The sequence below is a fragment of the Syngnathus floridae genome, chromosome 13, assembly GCF_059516105.1.
Source record: "Syngnathus floridae isolate MCC-2025c chromosome 13, RoL_Sflo_1.0, whole genome shotgun sequence".
In the NCBI taxonomy this organism is placed as follows: Eukaryota; Metazoa; Chordata; class Actinopteri; order Syngnathiformes; family Syngnathidae; genus Syngnathus; species Syngnathus floridae.
In genome coordinates this window covers 14,528,645-14,549,131 of record NC_142425.1, presented here as the reverse complement: position 1 = coordinate 14,549,131, position 20,487 = coordinate 14,528,645, and the positions used below count along the sequence as shown (strand labels likewise).

At 48.6% G+C, this 20,487-nt stretch overlaps 2 protein-coding genes across 12 annotated transcripts in view; both read right to left on the bottom strand.

Annotated features, from left to right (window-relative positions):
- Positions 1 to 1,811, bottom strand: part of LOC148389118 (discs large homolog 1-like protein) — a 34,104-nt gene extending 32,293 nt beyond the window's left edge. The window contains exons 1-2 of one of the 2 annotated variants that reach the window (XM_088393534.1): positions 1,294 to 1,811; positions 110 to 274 (exon numbers count right to left, since the gene is read on the bottom strand). In XM_088393534.1, coding sequence (XP_088249660.1) covers positions 110 to 274; positions 1,294 to 1,312 — 184 coding nt within the window. In that variant the 5' untranslated portion in view covers positions 1,313 to 1,811. Of the gene's footprint in view, positions 1 to 109; positions 275 to 1,017; positions 1,197 to 1,293 lie in introns of those variants that run through there. The other variant, XM_088393533.1, reaches the window with a different exon arrangement.
- Positions 1,812 to 4,136: 2,325 nt separating this feature from the next.
- Positions 4,137 to 20,487, bottom strand: part of lrrc7 (leucine rich repeat containing 7) — a 31,035-nt gene continuing 14,684 nt past the window's right edge. Inside the window, exons 9-34 of one of the 10 annotated variants that reach the window (XM_088393917.1) lie at positions 20,236 to 20,299; positions 19,606 to 19,680; positions 19,353 to 19,497; positions 19,163 to 19,235; positions 18,243 to 18,372; positions 18,051 to 18,166; positions 17,800 to 17,869; positions 17,223 to 17,322; positions 16,851 to 16,975; positions 16,270 to 16,506; positions 16,035 to 16,157; positions 15,734 to 15,845; positions 15,213 to 15,441; positions 14,163 to 14,669; positions 13,652 to 13,876; positions 13,350 to 13,578; positions 12,804 to 13,265; positions 12,490 to 12,717; positions 12,060 to 12,272; positions 11,272 to 11,442; positions 10,854 to 10,973; positions 10,614 to 10,794; positions 10,271 to 10,527; positions 9,951 to 10,043; positions 8,686 to 8,743; positions 4,137 to 4,207 (exon numbers count right to left, since the gene is read on the bottom strand). In XM_088393917.1, the coding sequence (XP_088250043.1) occupies positions 8,732 to 8,743; positions 9,951 to 10,043; positions 10,271 to 10,527; positions 10,614 to 10,794; positions 10,854 to 10,973; positions 11,272 to 11,442; positions 12,060 to 12,272; positions 12,490 to 12,717; positions 12,804 to 13,265; positions 13,350 to 13,578; positions 13,652 to 13,876; positions 14,163 to 14,669; positions 15,213 to 15,441; positions 15,734 to 15,845; positions 16,035 to 16,157; positions 16,270 to 16,506; positions 16,851 to 16,975; positions 17,223 to 17,322; positions 17,800 to 17,869; positions 18,051 to 18,166; positions 18,243 to 18,372; positions 19,163 to 19,235; positions 19,353 to 19,497; positions 19,606 to 19,680; positions 20,236 to 20,299 (4,297 nt within the window). In that variant the 3' untranslated portion in view covers positions 4,137 to 4,207; positions 8,686 to 8,731. Of the gene's footprint in view, positions 4,208 to 7,285; positions 7,720 to 8,685; positions 8,761 to 9,950; positions 10,044 to 10,270; positions 10,528 to 10,613; positions 10,795 to 10,853; positions 10,974 to 11,271; positions 11,443 to 12,059; positions 12,273 to 12,489; positions 12,718 to 12,803; positions 13,266 to 13,349; positions 13,579 to 13,651; positions 13,877 to 14,162; positions 14,670 to 15,212; positions 15,442 to 15,733; positions 15,846 to 16,034; positions 16,158 to 16,269; positions 16,507 to 16,850; positions 16,976 to 17,222; positions 17,323 to 17,799; positions 17,870 to 18,050; positions 18,167 to 18,242; positions 18,373 to 19,162; positions 19,236 to 19,352; positions 19,498 to 19,605; positions 19,681 to 20,235; positions 20,300 to 20,487 lie in introns of those variants that run through there. The other 9 variants (XM_088393911.1, XM_088393913.1, XM_088393916.1 and 6 more) reach the window with 9 other exon arrangements.

Genomic DNA, 20,487 nt, shown 5'->3' with positions numbered 1-20,487 from the left:
CTAAATCCAATGCTGACTCAATAGCTCTGCCGCTGTACGAAGTACTGTAGTATATCGAGTGCACTGTGGTTTCCCGCCCGAGTTGCTAAACCGATGAAGAAAGACTTACCAAGCAGGGCACTAAAGAGCTGGCTTTGGAACACATTGATGACTCTGTCCAGGGACTGTTGCAGTTGGTGATCTTCCTCAACAGGGCCCAGTTTTCGCTGGCTCTGCTGCCTCTGATCTAATTTGGCCTTGTACTGCTGGAGAAGCTCAAGGGCTCGTTGAGCGTCTGAATAAAACAGAGACAAATGAAAGAAACAACACGCTACTATTCATTTGAGGAAGACTGTGTCATATTAGGTATGCTTCAGATGAGCCAAGCATGGGCTCCTTTTCATAGAAGTAGTGCAGCATTCAAATCATCAAGAAAGATAGGCAAGACATTCTTTTTCTTCTAGTATTTTATGTCCGCTGTTGTTCTTTTCCATTGTCTTGCACTGACCTCATTTGGTTTTTTAGCTTACTGCATCTATAATCTTGCACTTTATATTGTTTGTAGCCTACGTCGGCCCAAATAGTATACTATTCATTCACTCGTCCAGCCCTTCGTGGCTGAAACCAGGCAGGCATTGTCAACTGGTGGTCCGCGGCCCTCTAGTGGTCTCAAACGGCAATGCAAGCGGTCCGCAAAATTGGAAACGGTGACCAAAATCAAATGGATTTATTATTTGGACTTGATTTATTTTCCATCTTGTTTTGTAAACCGCTGCCCCATCCCAACGACGTCAAATGTAGCTGAGATCCCCAAAAGAGATGCAAATAAATAGCCTGTATAGGTCGATGCCGGTGCGATACATGCGTGATGCACTACGTGGTGATCTTCGACCATGCATTTGAACGTTAGCTTGCAATTTTCGATCGAGCTCCTGAATGCTGCTGGCACATTGAAAAACAAACAAACAAACAAACAAACAAACAAACAAACAAACAAACAAACAAACAAACAAACAAACAAACACAACTCGCACTTACAGGCAGGTGCAAGAAAAGCCCGGAAAAATAACATTTCAGGCGCCTCCACCGAGGTGAGCTTATTCAAGTCCAACAGTAGCCGTCAAATAAAGTTGAAGTGCGCGTGAGCACAAAAGCAGAACAATCCACGTCGTGCTTTGCTCGTTGCGAGCAACACTTTGCGAAAGCCAAGTGAAACTTCACAGCCGGCACACTTAACGAGTTGACAGGTGAACGAGAGCTCATTTGAACACGCAGTCGATTACTGCTAATGAAGCAATATACGTTGGCATTTACCTTTCTGTCGCACCGGCATGCTGCTGGCTGGACTGAGTGAGCGAGCGAGCGAGCAGCGTCTGCGTTATTCCAAATGTCAGCGTCCGTCGCAGCCTGCCAGCCTGCCTGCCTGCCTGCCGCCTGCCTGCCCGTCTGCCTGCCCGTCTGCCTGCCCGCCCGTCTGCCTCCAAACGGGGCCAGCAGACTGACAAAGTGACACGCAAGCACGCACGCGACTGACAAGCAATGCGCAAAAACAAAAGTTCGAATGTCAGGATAAAACGCACACAAGCACCAAGAGTTGGCACTTTGGACTTTGAGCTCGTGCAGTCAGTCAGTGGTTAACCTTTTCACCTAAACGTCCGTCCGTCCTTCCTTGCTTCCGTCCGTGCGCACCTGTTGTCAGTTTTACAACTGTACTTTTCCTTTTCCCCTCAGGTAACGCGATCAACACTGTCAAACCGGTTTCAAAGTGGTGACAAGGGACACTTTTTTTTTCTTTTTTCTTTTTTGCTCTCTCTCTCTATCTCTCTCTCGCTCTCTCTCTCTCTCTCTCTCACACGGACACGCCCCTCCCTGGGCACACACCTTCATCATGCAGTCAGCTTGAAACGCTGCTAAAGCTGGTTTGAGTGGCTGGCTGTCATTCCCAATAAGCAGCTTGACAGCATTGTTATGTTAAAACACCATTGCAGCCGTCAACACAAAGGATTTGGATCCACACCCAATCAATCTCCCAGTCGATTTTGCTTGACAGGGTCTGTTTGGTAGGCCCGTATTTTAGTAAGAGGGAAAAATGTTGACGCCTTGGCTTGCACTCACTCACTCACTCACTCACTCACTCACTCACTCACTCACTCACTCACTCACTCACTCACTCACTCACTCACTCACTCACTCACTCACTCACTCACTCACTCACTCACTCACATTCATTGAATGATTGTTTGTTGATTATTGGGCAGCTGCAATGTCCCGGACTCACCTGCAGTCCACGCATCTGGAGAGATTGATTGTCATAGAGCGGAGGAGGGAGCATTGTTTTGACAGGATTAAAAGGGCACGATGGACAGACATCCCTCTCCGTGATGTAACTCTGGTTCAGTTTCTGTGCACTTGATCTGCCTGACTCTCTCGACAGGATGACAGCAAAACTCATGTCTGCCCGCTTTACGTGAAGAAAACTCGGAGGGCTTGCCATTTTTAAATTGCTACCTCGGACATCCTGGCTCAAATATTGTTTGCAAGCTTTTAAGAAACGCTTGGCTCTCTGAAGGGCCTTCCCTCCCAAGCTGTGAACTTACGCAGCGGCATCCTTTGCCTTTTCTTCTGCCTATTTCTGATACAGTGTCTGCAAGTCTTTCTGTATTTCCAGCCAACAGTTACAAAACAATTTGTCTGCTTTGTATACACACTGAGGTTTGTTTTTCGGCAGCCCCTCGTTACTTGCTTCTTTTAGGGGGTCTCTACTTTTGCAGGTGAGTTTTCAATGGTACTATCTCTCTTCCGTGACGTTTAAAGCAGAGGCGTTGTTGTTGACGACCGTTGTTTTTGGGACAGACCACAAGTACGTATTTACTGAATGTAAACTTGGCAAGAATAAAGGCAGTACTTCTGATCCCCCCCCCGCACACACACACACACCCTGCAGGGCACAAATGCTACACTCAGGAATGAAAAACAATCGAAAACATACTCACAAACCACACTGACTTGGGTTTAATAGTTAGAATGTCAAAGGTTTGACGGAAATCTGACTTCCCAGTTGCGCTTTTCTAACCTCACTCTCCGGTCATCGTAGCAAAGGGAGCTGTCGTCGCATACGGTGAATGCTTATTTCGCAAGCCGTTGACCGGCGCTTTGTCACGGTACGTGAGGCCGGTGTTACGGCCGCTGAATGCATGACTGGAGTACGTAGTGCAGCGGGCTCTCGGCAATCTATCAATCGGCTGGCTCGACGTCTGTCTGTGCGCTGGAGGAGTGACTGTAGGAAAGTAACACAGACCAACAGCCAAGCAGCCGAGCCAGCCGCTGAATGCAGGTCATGGGCATAGGCTTTAATATTGTTATTGATCAGGTCACGCTACCGTATTGAGCGACTCTGTCGGATTTGGGGGCGCACGCGGGCGGTCGCTCAGTCAGTGTGCACACAAATTTAGGCGAGATGTGGGTTTCATCAGGGAACAAAAGTAACATTTAGTCAACAATCGCACGTGTATAAAGGGGAACAAAGGAGGCTACTTTGTGTGCGTGTGTGTGTGTGTCTATTGTCTATTGTTGGACTCCACAAAGGGACATCTGAAAAATAGTAGAGAATAGTGCAGCAGAGCTAGAGTTTAGGAAATAATACATTCACAGATTTTTGCTTTGTATTGTATGAATAACTAGAGTTTTGTATTCTAAGTTTGTCCCACGCACACAGGCAGGCAGGCAGGCAGGCAGGCAGGCAGGCAGGCAGGCAGGCAGGCAGGCAGGCAGGCAGGCAGGCAGGCAGGCAGGCAGGCAGGCAGGCAGGCAGGCAGGCAGGCAGGCAGGCAGGCAGGCAGGCAGGCAGGCAGGCAGGCAGGCAGGCAGGCAGGCAGGCAGGCAGGCAGGCAGGCAGGCAGGCAGGCAGGCAGGCAGGCAGGCAGGCAGGCAGGCAGGCAGGCAGGCAGGCAGGCAGGCAGGCAGGCAGGCAGGCAGGCAGGCAGGCAGGCAGGCAGGCAGGCAGGCAGGCAGGCAGGCAGGCAGGCAGGCAGGCAGGCAGGCAGGCAGGCAGCCACGCAGGCAGGCAGGCAGGCAGGCAGGCAGGCAGGCAGGCAGGCAGCCACGCAGGCAGGCAGGCACGAAAGGCAGGCAGGCAGGCAGGCAGGCAGGCACGCACGAAAGGCAGGCAGGCCAGCCGCGAGACAGCGTCTCTCCAGCGTGTCATCCTCGGCGTTCCACTAATGAAAAGCTAGACAAGGAAGCATGTGATCAGCCGCTAACTTCAACCGACGGAGAAAAAGTCAACATAATAATTCTTCTTTTCAAATGTCAAAATAAACACAACAACAATTGAGCAGAGCAGGTAGAAAGAAAACATTTGACTGCAGTATAATGCAAAGACCCAGATTAGCAATAGTGACATGTTTTATTTGTACAATAGAGACTTTAGTACATTATTCAAAACAATTCTTATATATTGAAAAAAATGTATGATCCAAAGCCCAAAATAGCTTCAGAATAGTTGCTGCACAGCAAGTTTTCAATTTTATACATACATTATTTTTTGTAAAAACCGTATCTTAAATAGTATTTACAGATAGCATCTGTAAAATGCATTCTAAACACATGATAGTTCATAATATTCGGCAGTTACAATTCTCTTCATAAATATTTTCAATTAAAAGTGGAAGGATTTCAACTTGCATTTGCAAACAAACAGAAACAATAAATGAATGAATCAATCAATCAATAAATAAACAAATCAATAAATAAAACTGTAAACTGTGAAAAACTCTCCAACTTCTAGAGCATCTTTCTCTCGTGGGAGGTCAAAGTACTTTTTGTCACACTACAGAAGAAGCATCAGCAGCGGCGGCGGCAGCAGCAGCGGCGGCAGCGGCAGCATTCAAGTGGAGTAGCCTAAGTGTACTATACTGCAGAAAGCATGATTACATTCACAAGTAGTAGGAGTCTTTAAAAATTGGATACCTTTCACAGCTATTGTATATACAGTGAAACCGTCTCAGCTCTTATGTACGTATGCATATCACATAAAAAAAAGACTTTTTATAACCATATACATATATATATATATATAATATATATTTGTATAACACAAATTACAATTATAGTAGAAATACATTTTGTACACTTTTGGATCGTTTATGTTTAAGTTTCCAAGTCACACTGTGCGTACCTTCATCTATAACATTGCCTTTAGAAAATATCACAACTTTTGAGCAATGCTAAGGTATAGCAATATATTTAGAAATGATTACCTGAAACATGTAGTAAAAATAATTTCATTATCAAACATTTTCTCTCTTTGCATCATACCGTTTGTATTTTTCGACCTTTTAGAATTAGGTGGTGGTGTTGGCGGCTCAAGCCCAAAAACTCAACTGTGCCTTTTGGGGCCACAAACTACTTATGTATATTGGATTCTATTGAAACACAATGGTCACAAACTCAAAGAAAGGTGATCAGGAACATGGAGAACGAAATGTGGAACCCGGCAAACATGAAAGATCAGCGTTGTTGTTGTTGTTGTTGCATTTCTCGCTCTTTGTCCTCCCTCCCTCCCTCCCTCCCTCCCTCCCTCCCTCCCTCCCATCCGTCCGTCTGTACGGGTGCGGCTTGAATGAAGAATTTTGGGAAAGAGCGGTGTGGAGCATGCCTTTCAAGCTGGCCTTTTAATTGTACACCACTTGACTGGGCCTCAGCTATTATCACAGTGTCATGGGAGTCTTTGCCTGGGCAACGGAGCCATCCCAAGTTGCAGACAGCAGATGCAACTTGTTTGGAGTTGCAAACGCCTTTGGTTATGTACATCTGCTTGGAGGAATTTGTGGCGGACAAGCAATGTTACAAGAGTTACTATTTGAATAGATGACAGCGAAAGGCCTACTGCACCCTGCTCTTGTAATATGAGAAGAGGCAGAATACTGTTGGTTGTATGCATGCAGACAGTTGCTCCAGCCAGCCAGCCAGCCAGCCAGCCAGCCAGCCAGCCAGCCAGCCAGCCAGCCAGCCAGCCAGCCAGCCAGCCAGCCAGCCAGCCAGCCAGCCAGCCAGCCAGCCAGCCAGCCAGTCAGCCAGCCAGCCAGCCAGCCAGCCAGCCAGCCAGCCAGCCATCCAGCCACCCAGCCACCCACGGAAGCCACGCTGCCTCTGGCGCTGTGGGTAGACCAGATGTGGGCCGCAAAAATGTCAATTCTGGTATTTTGGGCCTGTGTAAATATGAGATGGGAGGATGAAAGGAGTCAGAGTGGAGCAAATGTCCAACACGATTGATTCCCTGCAGTACACGACAAAGCCGAGATGCCACAACGCAAATGAATCCAGCCGACGGCCATGCTGTACGGCTATCTCGCCGTAACTGGGAAAAAGGGATGGGATGGGATGGGACGGTGCAAAAACAGTAGCAATGTTCCAAATGTGACACAAGCACGACATCGAATTTGCAGCTCCTTATGATTCGAGCTTTTTTCCTTTTGAAGTGCATTTGAACTCCGAAATGAATACGTCGTACGGATGCCAAATTGCATATACTTTGCTATGCGTTCTTTTCCGTGTAAACATTAGCTTGAGTTGCTCGTTAGATGGCACTGCAGGACAGGTTAGATTGAAAAATTGTCATATTGCTTTAGCGCTCTTCTAGCACAGCAGGCAATTGTTTGCTTGTTTGTTTGTTCGTTTTTTTAAAACAGAGACAAAAAAGTTGCGGTGCATGAGCTGGGAATGGGAAAACACCAAGTTGATCACTCCAAGACCTAAAGTGAAATTGGCGCTTTCAAAAACCGTCTGAACAAAATGACTTCAGGCTCAGAGGAAATGCTCCAGAAAGCTGGAGCACATTGTATGTACACAAGGCAGACCTTTGTTCGTTTTCAACATGAATATTTCTGTACACCAGAGGCAGAACTCTGGAAAGAACAACAGCAGGAAAAAAAAGAATGAAAATCGTCAATGAGTTTAGCAGGACGTCAAAGGGCGCGAACCTACTCCGTCCGTAATTAAAACCTCAAAGTCAAGAACAAAAAAGGCTCAAATAATAGCTCACAGATCTCCAGATAGCAACAAAACAAAGGAGAGTGACCAATTGGCTGCCAAATGAATAAAGCAAAATTCAAATTGGAGCAAGCCTGCGTTGACTCAAGGACGACTGTCTTCTGGGGCTCCAAGACCAGCGCACGCACCTGCATGCTCTCTGGACATATACATAGCCGATATGCGATTTGGCACATGGGTTTATTTGCCTATAGTCCAGCAATAGGCAAGAACACACACACACACACACACACACACACACACACACACACACACACACACACACACACGCACACGCACACGCACACGCACGCACGCACAGAAAAAAAAGAGAAAACAGGCTGCAATTCAGTTCCAGCTGCCTCCAGAAGAGGGCGGCTGGGGTGGTGAGCGAGCGGTGCGTTTGCTCATTTCTTTTCATATTTTTAGGGGAGGGGGTGCTGCTGTCTCTGAACCACCAAGTCCACCGTCCTTTGGAAACTCTTCAGCAGAGAGACGGCTGTCTCATGTTCCATGTGTAAAAAATTATGTCCATTAGCCTGCAAGGCAAACACGCAGCACAGTAAGCAGCATGTGTGTGCGTGCGTGCGTACGTACGTACGAGCGCACGCATGCATGGATAGATTGGTGCATTGTACTTTTCCTTATGACTATTTATTTGGGTGTTGGTGGAAGGATGGAGGGTCACTGCCATGAGCTCAGTGAACATCACTGTTGGGGAAAAGAGAGAAAAGTGATGGAGCTACACACATGCTGTTGAAAGAGAAGGAAGGGCCCAAGACAAAATAGGACATTCAAGATGAATTCAGCAATTGAGAGGGGAGGGGGGCAGAATGAAAAGATTCTGGGTTTTTTCTTTCTCTCTGGAACAGAGAAACAAAAATCCGATTCAATAGTTTTTTAAATTTTTTTAAATTCATTTTTAAACTCCAAATCCGCTTCATGCTTCAAAATGGCCAAACTAGGTTCTTTTTATTTGCAATTTTTGGAAAATGTCCCGTATACTCTGAATCCTCCCAAATTCTAACGTGGACTGTTGTGATTCTGAAAAGGATCTATGATGGCCGTTCTTAAATAAATGCCAACATTTCACATTAAGACGGACTAAGGCATTTATCGGATACCCCAAAACTAAACTGGATTTACTGCAAGGCCATGAACAGGAAAGTGAGTCACAATTTGGAGCACTCTCACCATGAACAAATACTGCCAAGTCAAGATGCTGAGAAGATTCCTACTCAAAGGACAACCAAAATCATTTTAGGCCTGCATATTTACTTTCACAGCATCATGCATGAAGGGCAGATGAAAAGAAAGAAAGCCCTTTTGCCCAGAGAGAGAGAGAGAGAGAGAGAGAGAGAGAGCGAGAGAGAGAGCGCGAGAGAGCGAGAGAGAGAGAGAGGGGGAGAGAGAGAGAGAGAGAGAGAGAGAGAGAGAGAAAGAGAGAGAACGTCTGCATAGCTTCAGGATGCCCACCCATGGCCCCCGGATCCTACTTTGTACCACACCGCAATAACCCTCTTGGATTTGAGTCTACCCTCGGCTACCGCACAGCGTGTAGTATGCGTAAGGAAAGGAAAGGAAAACTGTTTGGTTGGGGGGGGGGGGGACTGGGTATGAGAGGGAAGGTGGAGATGGTTGTTACTGCTCCATCTGTTGCTGAGTGAGAGGCCTTACCTGTAGTATCTTGTCTCCAGGCTGCAAGGAAGTTGCAGCGGGCCCATCATGCTGTACCCTAGTAACAAAGATACCCTATAAGTCAAAATGATACAACGTTAGGACAACACAGGGACACGATGGTTTAGAATCTTTGCCTTTCTTAAAGCCTTAAGTCTTATTATCCCTCCCTATTCCCCCCCCTCCCCCTCCCAAGGAAAGAACCTGTGTGCAGCTAAAATGCATTGTTTTTGTTCTGATTCGAGGGATGCATGCTAGTACATCCATTAGAAATGAATGAATCCCACTTATTTGAGTGGTTACATTTCTTACACTTAAGTGCAAAAGGACCAATATGTTTTTCCCATTGAAGCCTTGAGGAGAAGTCAGTAAATAGATGTACTACTATCAAGTCTACAGTAGAATGAGGAGAGAACAATAGGTGTGAGACGGCTACTCAATTGGGCAAAGAGTAAGGTGGTGGGAGGGCAGAGGATCAACACAGCTCCCATATTTTCTTGAAACAATCCAAGGCAGAGATTATAAAAACACCAACATCTTTTCACAACTTGGTGAAAGATGTTTTTCAACACAAGTGGCGGCGGGCGCTATCAGCTCAATGTCTTGCAACCGGTTGTGGACCTGTTGACCATGCCACTGAGAGATGGGCCACGCCACGGAGAAGGGGAGGGAGCGGTGGGGAGGGGAGGGGCATGCCAGATGATAAAGAACTATACTCCCTACTAAGCACCAACAATCACAGTCAAGACGCACAGGTACAATGCACAAAAGTGCACCTTTGTGGAAGTATGAGTTCACTTAGATCACTGGCATTTCAACAGTGAGCCTCATAACGTTTGTTTTCATCCATTTCCCCAATTGGATGCCATCAATTTGTACACCAATCTGTATTTGAGGTCAAGGAGAAGACTTTTCCGCAGGGTGTCATATGGAGCTCACTGTACATTCATCATTTAAAAATGCACTCGTCAAGCTGGACAGGTCAAGCTGAACAGGTCAAGCTGGACAGGTCAAGCTGGACAGGTCAAGCTGGACAGGTCAAGCTGTCAAGCGTTAGTCACACAAAGAAGGCACGTCAAAGCGTAATGACAGGGCAGAAGATTAACCACGCTTTGAAAACACAGAACGAGATCGAGCTTCATCTGGAAAAAGAGCGATATACAAGTAGGAGACATCTTGAATTGGAGTTGGTCGACAGTGTCTCAATCTGAAAGCGCTCAGGAAACATAAACATGGCTGTAAAAATGGCTCGGCTCGGCTCATACCATGTCGGAGGGTTTGAAGGGATTCCCCTGACCGCTGATGCCGCCAGAGATACTAAAACCAAGACCGGGGTTCTTCTCTATTCGCACACACAACTAGACACAGAGAAGAAACATTGCCTTAGTGAAGCCATTTTAGAGTCCCACCAAGCTTTTGGACTCTTTCAAGTTAACGTCTACGAAGACTAAACCTTCTTTGTCACCAAATTGCAATGATTCTCGCCCAGTGACCTTCAAAATTGAACTTTGCGCTGCAGCCAGCGGATGAGACACAGAGAGAGAGCGAGCGAGAGCGAGAGCGAGAGAGAGAGAGGCAAGCGTACCTGTTCTTGGAAGCCATCGGTGCTCTTCTGGCCTTTGGTTTGGAGAAGACAGCGAGCACTCTGAGGCCGCATGTTGCTGTGAGTGGTCACCACAACCTGGTTGCTATGGACCATTCCCTGGTTGCTATGGTACTGTGGGTTGTTGGGAGGATGCGGAGTTTGATGTGAGGCGTGGGACGTATGCAGGTTGTACTGGACTTGGTTTGCGCTCATGGGAAGGCCCGCGCTTGAGTAGACCTGGCCAGGAGTGTTAAGCGCTAGATGGGGAACCACACACACACACACACACGCACGCACAGGTATTGCAATCGGACTTTTCCCCTTAAAGCGACTTGTCATTTACCCTGAGGCACATTTCCTTGATACTGCCCCCCAGAGGGAACGAGCGACAAAGGCATCCCTGGCTGATACTGGAGCGCCTTGTTCAGCATGCCGCCATCGTAGCCCTGTTGGCCAACCATCCGATGAGGCGTGGTGGAAGAGGATGAGGAAGTGGCCACCATGGTGTTGTGAGAGTGGGCTCCCTGTGCCAAAAGCATTTATTTGGACTTCTTTCCATACATGTTTGCCAGCCAGCTCTGACCTTTTTCACCAGGTTGTCGGGCGGAACGTCTCTCCTGCCGAGCGAGTACGGAGCCCATTGATTGCTTCCTGACACGCCCTCTTGGTCGTTGTCCAGCATGGCAGCCTGTTGGGAGGGGGTCTACGAGACAGGAAAAAAACCCACAAGAACAAACCCATTCAATTTGGATCACAACAATGCGACATTGCCAACATCATAGATTGCAAGAAACACAGACCCGCAACTCACAAACAGAGCGGACACGTGCGCCTCTTGTTTGTGGGAGTACAAGTGCATTCAAATGTTATTCACAGTTTGTACTGTGGAGCGCCAATAACATGGAGCATCGCCGCTAATGCGGCGATTCTTTCCGATTTCATATACAGTAGTACGGAGGAGTATAGTGCCACTGGCTCACTGTTTTGATTGGGATACTCACAACAGCAGCAGCAGAAGGAGGAGGAGGTAGTGGCAGCCAGCGGCCAGCAGGGGGCTCATGCTTAGTGTTATTGTAAAGGTTAAAGTTCAAAGTGCTGCTGCGCCCCTGGCCGTGACCCCCGCCCTGACAGAGCATGCCCAGCGTGAGCGTATTGTGCTTTAGGACACCACTCTGATTGGAAAAGACAACAGCACATGACATGACATGAGATGGAGGCAACACACACTGCTGCAGCATTGGGAACACGCACGCACGCACGCACACACACAAACATAGTGCGGAATCGCTGAAAGCACAGAAAAATGTTAGCTCGTGTTGAAATATTGTGTCATACAAGCAACAATCGGTGGACGACGTCGTTCGGACACATTTGAAACGCCGTTTTTCCCGGACAATCGGAGTAAACGGCTAACCAGGTCGAGATGAACCATTGCCGCATTTTCTATGTACGCTCACGGCCGACTTGGGACCGTTGCCACGCTCTGGGAGACGGTTAGGTGGTGAAACGGAGCAACGGCCAATTAGGAGGGAAGCCGATGAGTGTCGGACGCAAACAGACGAGCAGCCGGTCATGTCGCGTCTTTGTCCGTCCGTGCCGTGTTCTTTTTTTTTTTTTCTTTCTGCAATCAATCGTAGGCCGGCTGACGAGAAATGACAGTGTGGAGTGGACGGACGCCCGCATGCTGCCAGACACGTACGCATACGGTCCGGTCAAGGCCTTAACACAAACTTGCAGACAGGGAGGGCGAGTACGTATGTATGCGCGAGTGTGAATCCTTTGACCGTACCCTGTCCAGGCGTTTGGCCTCAATGTGTCTCAGCAGCTGTTGCCTCCAGTCGGCGGGCATCTTGGAGGTGATGTCCTCGGGCTTCTGCGGCACCACGGGTCGTACCTTGACCGTGTCGTCGGACGGCTTCTCCGGGCAGGTTGCCAGAGTATAGTCGGGAGGCATCTTCTCCAGGAGAGCCGCCATGGTGGGACGAGCCGAGACCGGACGTGCCTGATGGCCGAGCCAGCCGCGGTCAATTGCAATGTCATTCGGAAGAACGAACGCAACGCTTTTGACTTGACCTCGCTGCGGCGCGGAAAATTGTTCGAGCCTTACATGTTCTCGTCACGTGCAGTGTGTTGCGGAGCGTATCCCGCAACGTATCAACGACATACGTGTATCGACGTATACTGTGTGAGGCGAGGCGTGGCGAGGCGCGGCACGGCACCTGAGATGCTCCATAGGTCTCAGTGCTGTAGCTTCGAGCTGACAGGGGGCGCCGTTGAGTCAAGCTCTTGGTCGGGTAACCAATCATGGGTTTCTTCTGTTCCTGGTAGTTGGGATAATCGTCATCGTAGCGTCCGTTTCTCTTGTTGTGCATCATTTGGTTGTCGGAATGCTCCACGGGGCTGGAATAAGCCAGGGCCCGACTATAGAGAGGAGGCTCCCCCTGATGCTGCGTGGTGACATTCAGGGGTTACTTTCCTTTTAATGACATTGCTTTTGTGTAATCAGAGTAAAGGATCAATTGTCATTGCATACTTGCTGTCTGTACTGAGCTTCCTGCAGGGCCTCCTGCTGGGCTTCGTGGACTCTACGGAACAAAGCCAGTTCGGTAGAGCTCACCAGTGAGTCTGCTCTCCTCAAAAACCCTGGCCTAGAGCGCTGCGATGGGATTGGCTGCTGCTGCTGCTGCTGCTGCTGCTGCTGCTGCTGTTGCTGATGATGATGCTGCTGCTGCTGCTGCTGCTGATGCTGCTGCTGCTGCTGCTGATGCTGATGCTGCTGATGCTGCTGATGCTGATTGGTGGAACCATCCTGACTGATCGGCGCTTGGGGGAAGGAGAACATCTCCAGCGGTGGGTAAGCACGATACCGAGGGCTCACCAACTCCTTGGGTAATGTCTTTCCGGGTTGATTGCCGTACTCCGATGCTTTTGACGAGTGGTTGACATAATCGGGCGTATTGGGGAAAGGGGGAGGAGCCCGTCTGTCCACGGTCACCTGATTGATCGATCGATGTACAGGAAAACGAATGAATGAAGCTAAAAAAGCCCCATCGACGGTGGTAAGATCCCTTGCGCATACCTGGGGATTGTAGTTTTGGTCAAAGTGGTAGGCTTTATGCGGGACTGCAGGGGTTTGGCTGTGTCCCTGCTGGTTCTGGCTGCCATGTGCCGGGAATCCCAGTTCCTCGTCTAACATGGGGGCGGACTGGGAGCGAGCCATGTTGGTCTGCTCCATGGAACCGGGCAGCTCTTGTCGGTCCAAACTGCTCTGCTGCTCAATGGAGGCGCTGTAGCTGTCCATGGGAATACTGCGGGCGGGCCGAGAAGGAGCATTGCAAAAAGTGCGAGTGATGGCAAGGCGAGTCAGGCGCGCGAGCCTACCTGTATACTTTATAGGCGCCAATGTCGATCTCGTCGATGCTCTGGGATTTCTTAAACCTGGACCTTGTTTCTTTCATCATGGGAGACAGCCGCTCAGAGCTTTTGCTCATGACCACGGTTACCTTGTTGCCCCCGGTGACAGTGAGCTGGTCCTTTCTGTTTTGCTCCGCCTGGTTGTTATGGTAAGACCAACTCCCGGGAAGAGGCCCTGATGATTGCTCCCGCCTTGGTGCCAAAAGGAGCGAGAGGTCAGGTCAAGGGCAAGTCAACACATTTCATCTGCGGGTGCTTACGGACGAATATTCAATCACCGGTTTGTATTAAAGCGGGAAGATGGTCAAGAAAAACACATTGCTTCTTTGACCAAGCAACGGCGCTGCTCCCGAAGCATTTTTTGTTCTTTGCGCACCAACGTGAGGTGGATTTCAACAATCCCCCGTGTACAAAACACGAGGAACGCGAGAAGTGAAAGATTACCGAGGAGTAAAACGATGGATCATCTCCCAGTTACCTTTGGTCTGCCACCTTGCGGTCCGGGTTGGGGCTCGAGGTCGGCGTAAGGTCCAATTTGGAGGGAAAGGCCGTCCTGTCTTCCAAGGGGCTCGGGGTTCGGGTCCAATTCTGCCAAGGATTCTGGGAGGCTTGCGCGGAAGCCTGGGCTTCGTTGTCATGCGCCGAGCGTTGGTTGCTGTGAAAGGGGAGCGTCTGCGCGTCCAACTCTAAGGGGACGCCCACGATTCGTTCTTGCCTCATGAGAGGCCGGCGGCCGTGGGTGGACTGGCTTCGAGGTTTGGAACCCAGCGCCGGGTTCCCCTGGCTGCTTTTGGACGAGGAAGGGTCCAGGGGAGACTCCTCGGCATCGAATCCGGTGTTGTCGTAGTGAGGGGCTTCGGCCCAGTCGAAAGGCTCGCTTAAGGGACGCCGGTCCCCGCGTTGCTGCATGGTCCCTGACGGCGGAGTTTCTCTTTGTGACAGCAGGGGCTTGGTCTCAATGGCTTTCGGAAAGGATTGGGCCAACCTGAGTTAGGGCAGAGGAGCGCCAGTGTCAACATGAGACCCGTTTCAAGCCAAACATGTACGTACGACATATACTGGCTTCTTCCACCCCCGTTCAATCATTTGTAGTGGCTTTGTATCCGGATGACGCCAACAATTTCCCTTTCAAACATATTGCTGTCTCGAGTCGCTTCCTCGCTTAACTGTGAAACGACGTCGTCTAAGCTTTTTGTTTGTAATCACACTTATGTTATGCATACTGTTGTTTGTACTGGCGGAGGAGCATGAGATGAGATGAGATGAGATGCAGAGTGAATCATAATGGCTCTGCAGCATTCTAATGAGCTTCTCTGACCTTGACAGAGCAAGCAGAGGAATGGGAAAGAGAAGATGGATAAAGCAAAGTGACGAGACGGAAGACAGGAGTTGAGAAGATGGATAAAGCAAAGTGACGAGACGGAAGACAGGAGTTGAGAAGATGGAGTTGAACGAAAAGAGAATCGTAGCACAGACAGTAGACATGGTTGGCTGGCACTCAACGTGAGCCATCGTTGTGGCTACCTACCTGTTGGTCCAGTGCGTTTGAGGATTCGGGTCTTTGTTGGGCGCCGGCGGCATGACAGGGTTGTGTTGGTGCGCGTGAGAGTGAGGGTGAGGGTGGGAGTGGGAGTGAGTGTTAGCGGGTGGGTTGGACGAGCCAGAGGAGCCGACCGAGGGAGAGTAATCAGAGTAGGTGGCCGAGGAGCCGCTGTGGTTCAGACAGTGGAGCTTGTCCACCTCTTCGTCTGTAGACTCTACACACAAAGACATGACATTGGAAATGTACTCGCTTACAATTGAGTAAGGTGGAGTTTGTTGATATGATCTTGCCAAACATAAACGGACGTACCTTGGTTTACCAATACAACAGACTGATGCGAACACATTTGAACATGAAAGTGGCACATGTGTGGCAAGAGCTCACTCGTTTCCAGCTCGCCTTCCCTCACTCTCGGAAATCAATCTTACTCATGAACGGGCAAGCCCCGAGCGCTTCGCATGAGCCGTCTTGGAGGTGCGTATGTATGTTTTTGTGCAATCGGGCACCTTTCTTATCCTTGCCGAGCAGCACCACCTTCGGTTTGTACATGGGCGGCTCCACTAGGGTGGGCCTCATGTCGGAGATGCGGATGTCGTTGGGTGAGCCGCCCATTGAGTCCTGTTGGAAGTCACTCGTTAGTCCAAAGATGGATTGAGATGGATGGAGCTGCATCTTAAAATTGGACCGCTAGCAGTCTACGACAGCAACAATGTGGAGCTCTTGACTTGAATGCGTTTGTGGTCTAACGTTGAATTTGCTTCAATTGTAGGATGTACGTATATCTGAGCAAAGCTTTGAGCTCCAAACCTCTGAGCTCTCCGTCAGGTCCTCTTTGTCCTTCCTCTTTGGGATGTCAATGCCAGAGTTATGCATCGGTCCCTGATCCATGAGCTGAGTCTGAGAGAAGTCCTGCATCTCTCGGTCTGTTACCTAGGACGCGCAGAAGACAGCAAACAATGACGCTTCGATTGACGCTTTCATGATGTGCGGTGTGTGTGTGTGTGGGTGGGGGTGTGGGTGTGCGTGCGTGCGTTCGTTGGACCTCTTTGGGAGGCAGGGGCCACGGTGGTTCGTACGCTTCTTTACTATGGTGTGTAAGTTCCATGTTGGTTCCTGCGGAGGTGGCAGTGCCTGTGCTAAGATGGTGCTGGTGCTGGTGCTGGTGCTGGTGCCCATGGCCCGTGTGAACGTTTTTACCCACGAGGCTTTGCACTGACTTGACCATGTTCTTCAAGTCCTCGGGATAGGGTGTAGGATAACGTTTTAGGTTGATCTCCACCTGTTGGGAAAGATCAGAACAACTTTTGCTTCTTTCATTTTTATATCTTAACGTCATTCATATATACGTACATATGTGTGCCGATGAAAACCAAAAGAATCACAATTTGGCTTGAAAACAAAAAAGACCATCATTTGTGGTACGGAAGCATGAACACCACTGGCTGGCAGTGTCAGAAATGAGGAAAAATCCATCGCTGTCGCTGGTGAATCAAATAAAAACCGACCCGAGAAAGTCCCCGCCAAATGATTCCTGAACATACTACATCATTGTACGTACATAGATAGACAGACAGACAGACACATACGTACAAGTACATCGAGACAGACGGAATAAGGGCAGACCTTGACCTTCCCGGAGTTGTCTTCCTCTTCTTTCTTGTCCTCAAAGTCAAAGGCCACAGTCATCCTCTGTTGTCTCTGCTCCTCCCACAGAGTCGGATTAAAGCTGTCGCTGTCCGACTGATAATCTGGAAAGTAAAGCGTCCCGTTGTTAATGATGGTGAGAGGGATAAAAGCCCCAAAAAAGGACAAAAACTTTCTCAACATGCTATGATTGTTCTTCTGAAAGCAATGCCAGAGATATTTGTATCCATTTCATTCTTGCATGAAATGACCAAGTGACCAGGCTCAGACTCCACATTCATGTTTTCATTCATACGCACACGTGTACACACGGCGCACGCACGCACGGACGGACGCACACACAGTTTGTACCCTCATCGTGACGAGGTTGTTGAGGAAACATGTAGTTGGTCAAAACCTTCTGTTTGGTGTCGGGGTGGGCTTCTGTCTGTAGGGGGATCAGAGCCTTGGACTGCAATGACAGCAGACACATTCAGATCAGCTTTCAAACCACCTCACACGTACGCACGTAAAGAAGAAAAAATATCACTTTCGGAGCACATTAGCGTTGAATTCATACGTTTCAGTTCCGTGTGCATAATACTCCTATCCATCTATTAATGGCCTGGAAAGCACAGCTGACAAAGGTGAAATAGTTAAACGAACCTCATTTCCTAAGCAACCCGTTGTTTGCATTGAAAGTATTACAGTATCCGATTAAAATACACCAAGGTATTTCAAACTTGAAGGTACGTATGTCTGATTGCGTTCAAACATGTGTGCTGAAATAGCATGAGAAAAGTTGCAAACTGTAGGCCAGACTTGATACTGGATGTTGATTGCATGTCTAGTTTTGCAAAGCATGCCTAAGGGGCGTGTGCAAAAAATGAGGAGCAGGTCCGAAATATTTCCACCATCAGACCCGCCATTGATTTTGGGGGAGCGCTACCTGATTGTCAGAAAGCCAGAGAGCTGCCAGGTCCTTCAGCTTGGTAAAGGTGAACGGCAGATTCTTTAACCTGAAAATGAGAGACGGCAGCCAGAATGAGAAAAAGATCTTTTCTCTTCCTACGTACTCAACAGCCCGCAGAGCAAGTAGCCATAGCAACACACTCTTCAGTTGCCATGGCAACTGTAGGCAGAAGGAGCAAATACAAAATCTGTGACAAAGAGCTTCCTTCGCCGTACGCGCGTGCGTACCTATTATCACTAAGGTTTAGGACTCGTAGTTTGGTCATCTGTCCGATCTCATCGGGGAGGAACTCCAGCTTGTTGGATCGGAGCGACATCACCGTCACGTTCTTACAGTTACCGATCTGAAAACATACACAGCGCGTGCGTGTGGGCCACAAATTGCATTCGACCGATAGGTGAGATTGGCTCCTTCCTCACCTCTCGGGGAAGTTCTATGAGGAAGTTCTCATCGGCGGCAAAGGTCCTAAGATTGTGCAAGTAGCCGACGGTTGGAGGCAGTGACTCCAACTCGTTACAGCTAGTGTCCAGTTCCTCCAACAGACAAAGACTGTGAGGGGCAGACATATTGAGAGAAAATGGCAATGAGAAAACAAAAACAAAACATTTTCGATGCATGTACAGGAACGAAAGGGACCTCGTCATTTGCCATCATGAACTGCAGAATCGTAAAAAGTCAAAGGACAGCACATTTACCAATCAATACATTGGCTTTTTAACAATCAACAGATATGGATTTCGATCCTCCGTTCTCCATTTGAAATGTGTGTGTGTGTGTGGATGAGAAGCAGAGCCCGTTTGCAGTAATACGACGTATATGGCACTACACTTGACCGGTCTTTGACCAGCACTGGCCCGGCGAACAGCAGACCAATGCTAATGAGCCAACAATTTTACATGGGTGTACTGTTATTGTTAACATTGCAAGAATGATTCCCACCAGCCTGGACCATCTGGGCCACCATACGGTTGGCGGAGAGGAGAGGGAGGGGCATTTCTTATCCTTTATTTAGATATCTTAGCAGCCCAGAAATCCTTAAAGCAATGCCAGGTGTCAGAGTGAAGCAAAGTTGCACGATGCTTCTATAGGTGCTACAATATGGAGCTCGCTCATTACGTACACTTGGCTGATGTGGCGGAGGACAGAGGATCAACATAAGGAGTACGTTCTTTGTGAAAGAACAAACAATACAAGACTCTCTGTAAGGTCACGAGATTTACATATGAAGAATATAGTATAGTATGAAGGGAAAAAAACAACAACAAACGGATCTACATCATGGCTGTAATTGGTCTTTGTGACTTGACTTGCATGCACATGGATGGAGGAGCTTTCTTACCTCCCAATGGTTCCGGGCAGTGAGGTCAGCTGGTTGTCATCCACTTTCAGTGTTGTCAGCTTCTTTAACATTCCTGAAAAGCAAAGCAACCTTGTTGACGTCACAACAGTGAATGAGTTGCTATCAAACTGGAATCGGGCTGCGTGTGTGAGGGGAACCAAAAAAGACCCCTGCATGTGCGAGGACCTACCTAAAGAGTCAGGGAGGTGCTGAAGCATGTTGGAGGAGAGCAAAAGATCCTCTAAGGCCTCACAACCTGAAACATCCGTGTCCAAATTCTCAATACGATTCTTAGCTAAGTCTAAGTAGCGCAGCTGGCGAAGTTTTCCTAGTGACTGCAGAGTCAGAGAGATAAGGAAGGCAAACGATAGATAAAGCAGATCCACAAAACTGCAAAAGAACATTGTGTACACGTATCCATACATACGACTTGGCGACCTTACCCCTGGTATGGACTGCAGAGAGTTGTTGTCCATCCACAGCTCCTTTAGATTGTGAATCTGCTCCAACACCTCCGGCTAATATGCAAAAGACCAGCAGTCAACCAACCCAAACTTTTACGATGACCGAGAGAGAGAGAGAGAGAGACTTCAGTACTGTGGCAATTTAATACACTCACTCACTGGACACGTCAGAGGGTACGCATCGCAATTTGCAGAGATGACACTCACTAGTTATCACTTGTTATGGCCGAGCAGAACTGGTTACGTCATCAAGAGAGCTGTGGTGAACATAAATTAGCAGGCCAGAGTCTGGGGACGCCAAGCGTGTGGTCAACTTCCCTCCCGTCTGACCCTGATGTCACATTGTGTCATCTTCCTTCCTCCCTGCCGTGGCTCACTTCTTAATGAGACATAGTAGTCTACGGAAGGAAGATTCATCGCGATGCTGCCATGGCATTTGAAATGGGAACGGAGGCTGCCCGCCCCTGAAATGGGACTTGCCAACCGTGTGCTGGGACTTGCCATCTCTCTCTCTCTCTCTCTCGGTCAAATGGCCAAATTGAATGCCTTGGGTAACATTCATATTTTAGATGAACACAACCCGCCCAATAGTACAGCAAACCTTCTCACCACTTCAGAGAATTCATTGCTGCCCAGATCCAACCTCTCCAACTGTGTCAGTCGATGAATAGACCTGCAAGGAGACAGGAGAGTAAATGTCATGCTTCCAATCAAGCACTTCACTCGTGGTTCAAATGTAACTTTTCAAAATGTTACTTTTATCAAATAAAACCGCTTTCACTGCTATTCAAGAGAACCTGCCAAGCGTGCAAATAACTTGATTCCACAGCAAACTCAGTCCATTGGAGGAGACCAAATCAT